This window comes from Petaurus breviceps, unplaced genomic scaffold (genome assembly GCF_028583685.1).
Source record: "Petaurus breviceps papuanus isolate PSGF00001 unplaced genomic scaffold, PetGlider_PUasm1.0 188, whole genome shotgun sequence".
In the NCBI taxonomy this organism is placed as follows: Eukaryota; Metazoa; Chordata; class Mammalia; order Diprotodontia; family Petauridae; genus Petaurus; species Petaurus breviceps.
Window position 1 is genome coordinate 42,016,875 of NW_027185804.1, and position 15,531 is coordinate 42,032,405.

General features: G+C 35.7%; 1 protein-coding gene and 1 pseudogene across 1 annotated transcript; both read left to right on the forward strand.

Moving 5' to 3' along the window:
• LOC138163606 (olfactory receptor 8K1-like) lies at positions 1-951 on the forward strand. The gene has a single exon (XM_069091049.1). The coding sequence runs from the start codon at positions 10-12 to the stop codon at positions 949-951; it is 942 nt and encodes a 313-aa protein (XP_068947150.1). The 5' UTR covers positions 1-9.
• Positions 952-13,485: 12,534 nt separating this feature from the next.
• Positions 13,486-14,189, forward strand: LOC138163362 (olfactory receptor 8K1-like; annotated as a pseudogene).
• Positions 14,190-15,531: the final 1,342 nt, after the last annotated feature.

A 15,531-nucleotide genomic window follows, 5' to 3' on the forward strand; every position in this document is an offset into this window, starting at 1 on the left:
GTTCCTTAGATGGAAGAAATGATCAAGTTGAATGAAAGCATTGGGAGTGAGGTGACTGAATTCCTTCTCCTGGGCATCACAAATCATCCTGAGCTGCAGGTCCCATTCTTTGTTGTGTTTTTCCTCAACTACATGTTCACAGTTGTGGGGAATCTGGGTCTTATCATCCTAACCTGTGTTGATTCCCACCTCCAAACCCCCATGTATTTCTTTCTCAGGCATCTGGCATTTGTAGATCTTGGCTATTCCACAGACATTGCTCCAAAAATGCTAAACAGTTTTATTGTTGAGAAAAACACCATTTCCTTCAATGGATGTGCAGCACAGCTAGGTATTTTTGGAGTATTTATCAACAGTGAATTTTTCATCCTGTCAGTCATGGCCTATGACCGCTATGTGGCTATCTGTAAGCCCCTACTTTACATGGTCATAATGTCAGACAGGGTATGTTGGACCTTGGTGATTATCTCATACCTATATAACATAATCATATGCCTACTGGTCACAATTAAGATTTTTAACTTGTCTTTCTGTAAATCAAATATAATAAAACATTTCTATTGTGATTCTCTCCCTTTATTATCCATTATTTGTTCAGATACCAGTGAGGTTGAATTAATCATTATGGCCTTTTCTGCATTTTATTTGATTTCTTCCCTTCTGATTATCCTTATCTCCTACATGTTCATTCTTGTGACCATCCTGAGCATAAACTCTTCAGAGGGCAGGCACAAATCCTTCTCCAGCTGTGGCTCTCATCTAACAGGGGTGATTATATTTTATGGGACACTTCTCTTCATGTACCTGCAGCCCCATTCTAGCCACTCCTTTGAGACAGACAAAATGGCTTCTGTGTTTTATACCCTGATCATCCCTGTACTCAACCCACTGATCTACAGTTTGAGGAACAAAGAGGTGAAAAGTGCATTGAAAAGAGTCTTTCAAAAGTAGATGTAAGTATTTTCTTTAAAGTCTAAGATAGTTTCTGATTCCACTGCATTTTTAGAAGCAATAAGCTTCTGCTTGATTTATTACTCAATTTTTTTCCAATTTTCCCTTTTTGTATAAAAATATCTCTTCCAAAATGCAATTAGAGAATGATTATTATTTGTTTTTAATCGTCAAACTCTGATGAATCGTAGTTTTGAGTGTCTATGGATTGAAGGCAGCTAAGAGAGGCTTTTGTAAGCACAAAATCTACAAAATTCAATATTTTATTTACCCCAAAATGAGCATTCCAACATTGGTTGAAGTTCTTTATGTTTCAGAAGAATCAATCCATTTACAAACATGTAGAAAGTTATGAAGCCATGTCCTTTGCTAGGCTTTGGGCAGACACAGATGAATTAAAAAAAGCAATTCTTTCCATCAGGGTTCTTACATTATACTAAGGGAAAAATCATGTCCACAAGTGTCGTACTACTCACCATGATTGCCAATCTACTTTCACATATTTCTGTTTCTTAAGAAGTTTACCCTTACCTTTACTGCAGTTTGCCCTCCCTAACTTCCATCCATTCCTTCTGGTCAGTCGTGTAACCAAGAATAATAAGTCTATTCCCACTTCTTTGTGGTAATCATTCTAATATGCAAGGAAAGCTTGCATCCCCACTGCTCCCTTCCGACTCAATTCTCTCATTCTTGTGCTGGAATAGAAAGAACAATGGCTTATAGAATGCCTTGAAAGTTTTAGTGCAATTTTACCCTTCTAAAGCCTAAAATGAACTAAAATTTTCAGGACACTCTAATGTGATAATAGTTGTGTTCAGATACCAACTCTATTACCTATGTACTGTGATATTATGGGTAATAAATTTATATGATCTAGCTCTTGCTTATCTGTAAAATATTCATATTTTATGAGATAATTTTTAAGGCCCATTTCTTTTGAAAACCTATTATGCCACAAACCTGTTCTTTGTTGTAACTAAATAGTGCCTTAAACCATCCCTCACAAGGCATGTGCTTCTGTTTCTTCAATATTGAGGTTGCCTTACTTTGTTCTCCCTGTACCTTATCAATGTCCATCCTGAACTCTATCACTGAAAATTGAAAATGATGTTCCTTATGGTGCGTGGACAGGGCAAACTCCAGCCAGATTATCACATCTTATTTGGTTGTCATGGCTTTTTTTTAATTTTTTGCTTTTTGAAGGGGAGAATGCAGAGCAATTGGAGTTGTGACTTGTCCAAGGTCACACGGTAAATAATTGCTAAGTGTCAGAGGCCAAGTTTCAACTCAGCTCCTCCTTATTCTGGGGTTGGTGCTCTATTCACTGCACCACCTAGCTGCTGCTCTGATGACTTTCATAATGCAGCTCACAATAGCTTCTTTATTTGATATGAAATACACTTGACATATTGGGATTGTTGTTGTTCAGTCTTTTTTTTTTTCAGTCCTTTCCAGCTCTTTTTTATGCCATTTGGGTTCTTCTTGGCAAAGATACTGCCATGATTTGCCATTTCCTTCTTCAACTCATTCTACAGAAAAGGAAACTGAGGCAAACAGGGTTAAGTTACTTGCCCAGGGTCACATAGCTCTTAAGTGTCTGTGACCAGATTTTAATTCCGGAATTTTAGTCTTCCTAACTCCAGGGCTTGTACTGTATCCACTGCACCACCTAGCTGCCCTGGCTTAGGTGACCTTAGAGGTCATTTAATTTCAAGGCCTTCATTTGAATTTGGAATCCACTAAAACTCTAGGTTTTTTCAAAGGAATGCCTTATTGTTTACAAGTAAAGACACCAAAGCCTGAAAATGTTTTAGAAATTAATTTGTTTGGTCACTCTATGTAGGAGAGTAAGCAGAAAAGTGTTTTTACTCCCTCCTATCTAGGTTCTGGAAGGTTTTGATTATTTAAGATTTAGACAAGAGTTGTTGTACTTGAACTACACTTAAGCCATGACTCAGGGAAAACCCAAAAGGTAAACTGGAGTAGAACTATTAAAATCTCTGGGTACTGTAACCACAATTAAGACAGCTATGGGAAGATCCAGGACCAGGAGGAAGCCAAATTCCAGCATTTATGGAGGGTTGCTGGGGTCAATGATATTCTTGGTTTGGACAACATTTCATCACATAAGAATTGGATTTTAAAAGTATGACTTTTTTCTTGAACAATATAATAAGCCATTCTTTTTCTCAGCCTAAATGTCCACATCTTTCTTACTGTTCTCTTGTGAAGCTTTTTATTTGTTTGTTTTTACACAATTCAAATATTAACCTTTATATTTGTCCCAATTAAATTCCTTTATGTTGTTAATCTCATTTTAATGCTTAACAGGTTGAAGAACTACTAGGGGAAAATTCTTGACTTTTCCCCGTAGGAAAAAAGACATAGAGACCTTGAATGTTTTACTGGCTGATTAGGTAAAAAATGCTTGATAGATATCTTTGTCTGGAATTTTCTCTTTCTTTTTCCAACTTCTACAAGTGTAAGAAGACATGTTGCATTATCACTGCATCTGCTTCAGTTTTCTTCAATGAGAAAGGATTGGAGAAGAATTTTAATCAGGTTCTCTGTAGAAAGAATTGCACATTCTTCTTAAATAGGAGAAAATCAAGTGTTGAGGTATGAAGGCACTATGCAATTTCCTAGTGATTTGGTGTAAAATGTGTTAAAAAAAATATAAATTGTTGACAATTGTCTTTTTCTAAGCCTTAGGCTTTTGTTCAGGATGAGTGTAACATACAATTTCCTTTGGTCTGTTTAGAAAACAGAATTCCATCATTAATAAGAGTTTCATTGCTACAATATTTAAAAACATGAACTTTCTATTAAAAAATCTGAATGATTTTCCACATTTGTTTTCTTATCTGTTTAAAAAAATAGCTGCAAACTTGTTCCTCAATAGTAATCATCCTAGTTGATCTCAGACCCAATGAGCTGCAGAAAATGCCCACTCCCAATGTTATACTTAAAGTGGTAAAGATGTCTTAGGGAAATTTCTGTTTTGTTTTGCTTTGTCTTTATATATATATATATATATATATATATATATATATATATTTATAGTCACCAATATGTAACTATGTATATGTATATATATGTGGGTGGGTGGGTGGGTGTGGGTGTGGGTGGGTGTGTGTTTCATCTTAAATAGATTATTTCATAATAGTAAGAAAAATGTAAACTCTTTCATTAGAAACATTTTAAGACTGTTATAAGAATTTCTCTAAGAAAAACTGTGTGAATAACTGCTGACATTCAGATACAGTTTATAAACATGTCATCAAAGCTTCAAAGCAATCCTCTGAGATAGGTAGAACACACACACATACACACACACACACACACACACATATATATATAATGTATGTGTGTATGTGCATATATATATATATTTTAACAGATTAGGAAACTAAGGCTTAAAGAAATTAAGTACATTTCTGAGATTATCTAGCCCCTAAATTGATACAAGATTAGAATCAAGTCTTCTTGATTACAAGTCCAACACTCTGTTTTATCCCCTATATTTTTTATTCCTGAAGATACATATGTGTATGTGTAAACATACATGTATACAAAGAGATACACGCATGTGCATATATGTGTGTGTGCATATGTGTATGTATGCACACACAGACTAACTCAAACCATCTTTTCAACCAGTAGCTAACCTTAGTACTGGGTTAAATGTGTTTTCTGACCTTCTCCTTCAGCCATGCCATTAAAATTATGACCTCAGATATGAGTCCTCTGATTAGGTCCTATGGTATTAATAGAAAAACTATCATGTCCAGACATGTATATCGTGAGACTCCTATCACATTTTTCATGCCTAAACCAATTAGATTCTGCTATATACTGGAGACATTCCAATTTTATTCATGATTTAAGAAACACATAAAATACATTTTTTCCTGGCTAATAATGAGTAGCTGTGGTCAGGGAATAAGACTCTGTAATTCAAAATTTAAATGAATTCATCATATAAAAGACCATGGGAACATGAGGTGCATATGGATTGAGAATAGTAATGTGATCTGATTGTCTACACAGCACCTGAATAATGAGAAGTCTCTTCAGACCTTCTATAAGTTTCTTTGAAAACCAATCATTTCTAGGAGCTCAATTACTCTCTAGAAGTACAATAATTTGTGGCCCTCTTTGTAGAGTCTACCCATGCTCTTCATAAAGGATAGCACATTGCCTCAAAAACCCCTACACAGCCAGTTCCTCTGGGAACTCTGGCATGTATTGTAAAAACAGAAAGAAAATACATGGAAAAGGAGGAGTTTGAACATCATATTTAATATAGGACAAGCTATTCTATGTTGATGAAAGACCAAATTTATTAAAGTGTTGGAACTGGAGCATAGGAGAGAACCAGTTATCGGGGGTGTAGTTGATGCAGCAGCCAGGATACTGTGCCAGCAATCCCTTCTTGCTCTAGGTTCAAGATCATTAAGATGATATCCCACAGTGAGAGAAGTGGAAGAATATAAAGATGCAGTGATGACATCTGAGATTCACCTGAGAACCTAGACAGAAGAAGGTCAGAGATACAGAATATTTCCTTCATAACCTGAGAAGTCAATGTCTGTCATGGGATGAGAGAAATAAAAGAGATGGTAATGGATAGTCTCTGCCCAGAGTCTAACTATACCAAAATGTCATCATATGCATAATTCACACATAGGTCTATGACAAAAACCAGTGTTAGAGAGAAAGATATCAAGGATAGAATTATAACTGTGTATTTGGAGTGAAGAACTTAGTCACAATTCAAAGGGAAAGGATACTTGTAAAATTAACATCTTCAGAATATCTTTGAAATAATAAAATTGACAGAAGTTTATACATACCAATTAGATGCTTCTTAATCAAAAATAAAGCCCATAAGAACTTTATGTAGCAAAGATCATTTCTAGTCAAGGATCCTCTTTATTTGCCAAGGCACATATTAGTGGTGTCCTGAGGCCAAATTGGTTTTAGAGGATCATGATTTTTAGGGAAAAATTCAGCTAAGTATTCACTATTATAACTTAAGGATCATTGCATTTTAAAGTGTTTTATCTCTTTCATCATTTATATTTGAAGGTGGGAATTGTTGGTAGAGGTGGGACAAGAGTGTCTTTCTTCCTAGAAAGTTGACAATGGGGCACTGGAAAAGGAAGAGGAAGAAGCATATGACTTATCCCTTTTTTCTAGAGGGTCAAAAGCAACAAGCTCGTTCATCACTGATTAAAGCATACAAAAGTTATCACTGAAAAATTCCACATAAGAAAGGATCTTCATATTCCACTGTTTCATAAAGTTAACAATATAAATTACTTGGAGAAGTATTATCTCTCTTTTTGACAAAAACTCTTGTGAGCACTACTAAATTGTTTGGAAGAAATATGTGTAGATTAACTCATTACACAGAGGCACCTATGTGGTTCAGTGAATAGAGCACCAGTCAGGAAAACATGAGTTCAAATCCGACCTCAGGCACTTACTAACTTCAGCAAGTCATTTCAACTCTGCCCCAGTTTCCTTAAGTATGAATTGAGAATAATTAGTGCTTACCTCCCAGGATGTTTTTTGAGGATTAAATCACATAATGCTTGTTACATGCTTATCACAGTATCTTGCATGTAATATGTGGTATTTAAATGTTAGCTACTACTATTATTATTATTACTATACCGCATTCCAACATTAATGCAAAATAGATTGATGACCTAATTAGAACAGGAAGCATCATAAATAAAAGAAAAGATCAGGTACTTACTCCGTGAACTTAGCTTCGCTTGTCAACCAAGCAATTGACAAGTATTTATGAAACATACCCTCTATCATGCATGCTATGATAGTCACCGGGCACATACAAGCATAAACAAGTGAATGAATGCGCCAATCAACAAATGAAATTAATGCAGTTCTCTGGTGCCAGAACCATACCTTGAGTCACAATCGTCATGACTTTAAGGTGAATCTCCCATACATTATGCAACAGTCATCACAATGTCTTCCATTCCCAATCATTGGTTCTGAATATCTGACAAGGAGAGGAATACTGTGTCTCCAAGGATGGTATAAGTTCTTTGAATAGGGATTCAACAGAAATGGACACACACGACATGCCCAGTAAACGTATAAGGAGTGTGATGATATTAATAGACTGATCATCTAATATCTCAAAAAGTTTGCATTGTACCTTTAAACATTTCCTTTCTTGGCACAATGCAAATAATTGGAAATGTTCCATGGTTATTATTAAAGTAAATTCTTTGCAACATGGTGACAAAAGTTATCTTCCCTAAGATAGGGAGGTCAATGATGACTTCCAATTTTTTTTTGTTCTTATGGGAAATTGATAGGCATTTGTTTTTTGGTTAGTGTTATTTCACTGATAAGACCTACAATGAGGTAATGTATAGTCAAATACAGTTGTAGCCAGAAGTGTAGGCAATGCTAGAAAACCATTAAGATCATTGCTAAAACTAATTGCTTTCTAATCCTGGAAATCAGAGCATACTGTTACTGTTGATATTATATATTTTCTAATCGGGCTCCAGGGAAATGATGCTTCATTGGCTATGGAACACATTACTAAGTAATGATCATTATATTCAGCAAACAAAAAGACATATTGATTTAAAATATTAATTTTATTTTAATAATTTATTAGAATGTGAATGAAACATACACAAAAGTCATTAAACTTATTTTATAGGTATGGTCATGGGTGGGGGGAAGAATATTAATACAAAAATGAAACTAATATTTTGTCTATCAAATCATGGGAGATTCATTCCATTTTTTTGTTATTGTTGTTCATTTCACTCCCTTATTTTTTTATCAAATGCTTTATTAACTTCTAGTTTATATCGTTCATTTTCACAATATTTTGAGTTACATATTTTCTCCCCATTTTTCCCCTACCCACCAAGCCAAAATAGCAGTCCCACAGGATATCCCCTCCCCCAATCTGCTCTCTTCCATATCTTCTCCCATACCCCCTTTGACTTTCCAGTAGGGCATGGTGGATCTCTATGCCCCAGTGCCTATATATATATATATATATATATATATATATATATGTGTGTGTGTGTGTGTGTGTGTGTGTGTGTGTGTGTGTATGTATGTATATAATTTCCCATTTACATGTGAAATAATATTGATAACAGTATATGTACACATATATGTGTGTGTGTGTATTAAACATTTGATTTTAAAATTTTGAATTTGAGATTCATTTCATTCCTCCCTTGTCACCCACTCTTACTGGGAAGATAAGCAATTCAATATAGATTGTACATGTGTAGCTATGCAAAACATTTCCATAGTAGATATATAGTAAAAGATTGACTATATTACCTTCCCTCCTATCCCACCTCCCACTTGTTCTATTCTGTACTTTGATCCTGACCCTTTTCAAAAGTGGGTGCTTCCAAATTCCCTCCCCCCCAGCCTGCCCTCCCTTCCATCATCCCCCCTCTCATTCACTTCCCCCCTACTCTCCTGAAGGGTGAGATATCAGATTTAGTGTGTATGTCATTCCTTCCCTAAGCCAAATTCAATGAGAATAAAGTTCACCCATTCCCTTTTGACTTCCTGTTCCTCCCCCCCACCATTGTAACCATTTTCCCTTACCTCTTCTATATGAGATAGTTTACCCCAATTTGTGTCTCCCCATCTTCTCTCATTATATTATTCTCTCACTTCTTAATTTCACCTTTTAAGTATCATCCCTTCCCATTAAACTAGTGCTGTGCCCTCTATCTATGTATATTTGTACATATATATATATATATATGTATATATATATATATACATACACACACATTCACATGTATATTCATTCACAGATATACTCTCCTATATAGACATATATGTGTGTATACACATTTCTATTGCCTTTAATTATTCTCATACTGAGAAAAGTTTCATAAGTTACAATTATCATTGTTCCATGTAGGAATGTAAATAATTTAACTTTGATAAGTTCCTTATGATTTCTTTTCCCTGATTACTTTCTCATAGTTCTCTTGCTTCTTGTATCTGAATGTCAAATTTTCTATTCAATTCTGTTTTTTTATCAAGATTGCTTGAAATCAAGTCCTCTATTCCATTGAATGACCATATTTTCCCCTGGAACATGTTATTCAGTGTTGCTGGTGGGTGATTTTTGTTTTTAATACCAGCTCCTTTGACCTCTGGAATATCATATTCTAAGATCTTTGATACCTCAGTGTAAAAGCTGCCAGATCCTGTGTTATCCTGATTGTGTTTCCACAATATTGAAATTGTTTCTTCCTGGCTTCTTATAATATTTTCTCCTTGTTCTGGGAACTCTGGAACCTGGCTATAATATTCCTAGGATTTTTCTTTTGGGGATCTTTTTCAGGAGGTTATTGGTAGATTTTTTCAACCATGGGAACTTATATTTTTTCATTTGTTTGGATCTGTTTAATAGTATCTTGATTTCTCATATAGTCACTAGCTTCCATTTGCTCCAATCTTATTCTGAAGGAATGATTATATTCAGTGAGCTTTTGAGATTCTTTTTCCATCTGGCAAATTCGGCTTTTTAAGGCATTCTTCTCATTGCCTTTTTGAGCCTCTTTTGTCATTTGAGTTAGTCTATTTTTAAGGTATTATTTCCTTCACTAAGGTTGTTGACTATCATTTCATAATTTTGTTGCATCATTCTCATTTCTCTTCCCAATTTTTCCTCTGAATCTCTTATTTGATTTTCAAAATCCTTTGTAAGCTCCTTTATGGCTTGTAACCAGCTTGTATTTTTCTTGGAAACTTCTGGTGCAGGAGTTCTAACTTCACTGTTTTCCTCCTGTTCCATGCTTTCATCCTTTTTGTCCCCAAAATAGGAGTCTAATGTTGAATTCTTCTTTTTGCTTTGCTTCTCTCATTTACCGATGTTGCCACTCATTTACTTGCCTTTTGGGCTTTTTGCCTCAGTAGGACTCTGTTACCAAACAGGGGAGCTTCATCCCCAATGTTGGGGTATTCTCAGCTACCAAAGGTATTAGTTTGTTGCCCTCTCTGAAGCCTCCTAATGCTCTGCAAGCTAATCACACACCTCAGGACCTCCATCCTAGACTGCAATCCAGATCCAAGCAGGTTAAAGCAAGAGTGATTACCCCTTAGACTGGTTGCTTGGTCCCCCTGCAGTCTGCAGGCCAGTAGCTGAAGCTTCCACATGGCAGAGGCTGCACAGCTGTGGTGCCTCTGTGACTTCTTGCTCCAGGTGATAAAGGCCCACCACACTCCCAACTACTGGATCACAAATCCACACTGCACTGACCTCTCACTTTGTCCTTAGCATCTATTGGTTCATAATTCTGAAAACTGCCACAGATGTTGGTGATCTGAAGTCCCTCCAGCTGGTGGCTGGTCAGGCCCACCCTAGCTCTAAAACATCTGGCTCAAGCGGGGCTGGGCTTGGCTCTCAGAACACCATGCTGGCCACCTGCCGCCAGCCTGCCAGGCTGTCCTCAGAGGGAGGTTAGCTTCTCTGTGTCATTTTGTGGGTTCTGCAGCTGCAAAGATTGTTCAGATTCACCTTTTACATGAATTGGAAGTGGTGCTAGTCGGAGCCAAGAAGAAACCCTGTTTCTACTCTGCCATCTTGACTCTGTTCCCCCTCCCCCCATATTCTTATGTAGTCCAGATAGTAAGTGCTTTTTTAATTTCTAAGCTTTTTCTGGTTCAACATTTTTAATAGACATTTATTAATTTCCTGCTATACACGTGGTTACTAGGCTAGGTGCTGAGGACTTAAGGGCAAAATCAAAACAGAGCCTTGCTTCAAGAAGCTTGTGTTCTGATGGAAGAAAACAACATGTTTATAATGAAAGAAGAGAGATATATTTCTCAGAAGGCAAACGCATGTTTAGATCCCAAACCAAGCATATATTAGTAAAAAAATATTAATGCAGTGAAGAATACAAACTAAATCAGTATTGCAGTTTTTTCAGTGTTCATAAATCCAAGGATTTCAGATAATTTGGAAACCTGCTCACCTGACAGAGTATTGATTTATGTTGGTCAATGTAGAAGACTGGGAGAAAGACTGTGACACATTAGAAATATTTACTGAGTCGTGCCTCTTCTCCCAATATACCAAATTTTATGAATACTGATATCAGTACCTACCCACTTTACTGACATAGGTTAGTATGATGTTAGACTGGATTTACTTTCTCTCTTTCTCACTCAACCAAGCCAGGCTTCTACCCACTAAGTTGAATTACCAAAAATTAGAAATGTGCTAAAATAGAATTGTCTGGCTCTAGAGTCATGACTTCACTTCTTTTGATATTATTGTGTTGAACATTTCAAATCCATACAATAATGTCTTTTGAAGAGTGACTTTTAAATGGTACTTTTTTCAAAAAAGCTTTGAGTCATTAAGATAGTTAGGAAATAGATATTTATTAAATACTCTCTTTATTCCAGGCAACTTTACCACCAGATTACAAATAACACCTTATTTTATCCTCACAAAAATCCTACCAGGAAAAAGGATTACGATCTCCATTTTGAAGTTCAAGAAACTGAGGCAGATAAGATTAAATGACTTCCCAAGGGTTACACTAGAAATGAGTGCCTGCGGTCACATTTTAACCCAAGTTTTCTGACCATAAGCCTTGTGATATATCATCTTTTGCCAATTAGTGCCTGATAACAATTTCATTTGAGACCTACAAAAATCCTGGCATGTAGGTGCTATTATTAGTCAGTCCTATTTTACAAGGAGGAAAAAGATACAGAAACAGATTGTTTAGTCACATGGCTAATGTATGAGGGTAGATTTTACCAGTTCTTGACTTCAGGAGCAATGCTCTATCCACTGTATAACCTAGTACCTTCTGAAAGGTCTTTTTAATTTTCTAAAGGCAATTCATCCTATTCGATTCCTCCTGGTTATTTTTGACACTGAGTCTATTTATGCCATCTGTCCTAGATAGGCATGCAAAAAGATAAGTTCTACATCCTGCCCATACAATGTTATATAATAATCAAGGCAACATAAATTCTCCATTTTCTTTCCCTTTTGTCTCTGGATAGTAAAAAACTGTTCTAATTGGCTACAGACCTCTTCCAGAAGCTTCTGCAATGTCCTTGATTGTAATACAACTAACATACACATCCACAATCAGGAGCGTAACAATAATTGGTATTTAATAAATATTTTGTGGAATTAGTTAAAATTATAGATACTGTTACACATTGCAGACACTATGCCTTACCATTTCCATGAGACAATAACATGGGATTTATTCAAGTTCCCCAGTACTTCAGGGACATGGCCTCATGGGGATTAGGAAATCCATAAAGTCTACCCCCTAGCAGCTGGCAGTAGGGATAACATGAAGAAGTTACAAAGATTCTATCTTCCAGGGAAGTAGACAATGATATTCTTTGTGATCTTCTCATTCAAGCTGATATGAAAAAAATATATAGATCTGAAGAAACTCTATTCAAAAAGCCAACCGCATTGTCCACCTGGGTCAGGGGAGGTGAAGGGAGCAATTTAGGGACCATGTTTTGGATTCACTCAAATTCTAACTACATGAAAGGGCTTTAGAAGTATAACCAGCTGAAATGTCCCAATTCTGACTAATGTCACAAATGCTTTAGATTTAGATTTATCAAGGTGCACTAATAAAAAATAATACACGAGGCCCCAAGATGTATAAACTCTATGATATGCAATGGATAACATAAAAAGAAAAAGCTTAATGTATCTTTTTAATTCCTTTCATGTGTCTGCAAATGGTGGGCACTGAAAATATCAACATTGTAAGTCTCCATAATCTTGTCAGTGAAATGGTCTACTCTCAAAAGGCAATAGAGAAATGAGGTGTAGAGAGGGCACATATCCATGCTGTCTTCCAAAAAGTCATATACTTCATGTCTGAATGATATGAAGAAAGGAATGGGCACTGGACCATTAACTTCAATGGTCTGGACACTCTTAAGAAGAAAATTTCATCTAACAATACCAACCATCACTTTATTTTCAGCATATATTTGTAGAGGGTAGCCGAGACTACCAGGATGTTGCGTGACTAACATCAGGTCACCCAGAAATATTTTGGAGATGGTTCTAGGGTCTATGTCTTTTTGACTTCAAGACCAACATGATGCCTACTTCACCAAAACACCTCCATTAGGTGTTAGATACTCAGTTCTCCTTCACTATCTTATTATGATGTATCTACACACTGATTAGTTCAAATATTTTAAAATTTACTCACAGCATTACCCCATATAGTCTCCTTGAGTTAAAGATTTTCACAATCCATTCCTTATCTCATAAAAATAAGACCACAATCACTTTTGTTTTGGTAACATGATGATGACATGATATGACTTTATATATAATGTGATATGATGATATAATTTTGAGGGGGGGAAATTCTGCTCAATTTATTTAAGACATTTCTCCTCATTTACTGCATAATTATGCAAATATCACTCAATAAAGACATCTTTTTATTCTCAGATTATCTTTCCTGGATGGAAGAAATGTCCAAGTTGAATAAAACTATGGGGAGCCAGGTGACTGAATTCATTCTCATGGGCCTTAAAAACCATCATGAGCTCTGGAGTCCCCTTTTTGTTTGTTTTTGCTCAACTACATGACCACAGCTTTGGGAAACCTGGGTTTAATCATCCTTACTAGTATTGATTCCCATCTTCAAACTCCCATGTATTTCTTTCTCAGGCATCTGGCATATGTTGATCTTGGTTATTCCACAGTCATTGGTCCAAAAATGCTATCCAGTTTCATAGTGGAGAAAAATACAATTTATTTCAATGAATGTGCAACACAATTAGTTTTCTTTAAGATATTTATCCCCAGTGAACTTTTAATCTTGTCAGCCATGGCCTATGATCACTATGTGGCTATCTGTAAGCTTCTCTACATGATCATCATATCAAACAGGGTATGTTGGGTTTTGGTGGCTATCTCTTACCTCTATAATACCATGGTATCCCTACTGATCACAATTAAGATTTTTAATTCATCCTTCTGTGAATCAAATGTTATGAGACATTTCTATTGTGATAGTCTCCCTCTTTTGTACATTATATGCTCGGGTACAAAAGAGATTGAATTAATCATTATGACCTTTTCTGCAATCAATTTAGTTTCTTCACTCTCAGTTGTCCTTGTCTTCTACAACAGCAGTATAATAGGAGATGAAGAGGAAGGAGCACAACTTTGATCCTTTTTTTTCTGGGGAATCAAAATAATCCAAACTGTTTATTACTTATTAAAGGATGCAAAAGGAGACCAAGCAGCGACTCTTTGCTGATGATATGATAATATACTTAGAGAATCCTAGAGAATCAAGTAAAAAAGTACTTGAGACAATAAATAAATTTGGCAAAGTTTTGTAATATTAAAAACACACAAATCCTCGGAATTTCCATATATTTCTAATGAAATCCAATGGCAAGATATAGAAAGAGAAATCCTATCTAAAGTTACTGTAGACATTATAAAATATTTGGGAATCTACCCGCCAAAACAAACCCAGGACCTACATGAACACAACTACAAAACACTTTTCACACAAATAAAGTCAGATCTAACTAACTGAAAAAGCATCAATTGCTTGTGGTTGGGTGGAGCTAATATAATAAAAATGACAGTTTTACCTAAATTAAATTACATATGTAGTGCCATACCAATCAACCTACCAAAATATTGCTTTATAGACATAGAAAAAAAAATAGTAACAAAATTCATTTGGAAGAACAAAACCTCCAGAATATCAAGGGAATTAATGAAGCAAAATGCTAGGGAAGGTGGCCTAGCCATACCAGATTTTAATCTCTATTATAAAACAGCATTCATCAAAACTACTTGGTACTGGCTGAGGAATAGAATAGTGGATCAATAGAATAGAATGGGCTCAAGAAACTCAGCAGTCAATGACTATAGTAACCTATGGTTTGATAGACCCAATGACCCCAGTTTTGAGGATGAGAACTCACTATTTGACAAAAACTGCTGGCAAAACTGGAATATAGTATGGCATAAACTGGGCATAGACCATTATCTAACATCATGTATCAGAATCAAGTCTAAATGGGTACACAATCTCAGTATAAAGGCTTACACTGTAAGCAATCTAGGGAAGCAAGGTATAGTTTACCTGACAGATTTATGGAGAAGGGAAGACTTTAGGACCAAATAAGAGTCAGAGAGCTTTATAAAATGCAAAATGGATAATTTGAAATACATTAAATTGAAAAGTTTCTTTACAAACAAAGCCAATGTAACCAAGATTAAGAGAAAGTGGGAAACTGAGAATTTTTACAGCCAATGTCTCTGATAAAGGCCTCATTTCTAAAATATACGGGGAATTGAGTCAAATCTATTAAAACACAAGTGATTCCACAATTGATAAATGGTCAAAGGATATGAACAGGCAATTTTCAGAGATAGAAATTAAAGATATCTATAAGCATATGAAAAAAGCTCTAAATGACTATTGATTAGAGAAGTGCAAATCAAAACAAGTCTGAGCTACCACATCTCACCAGTCAGATTGGCTAAGA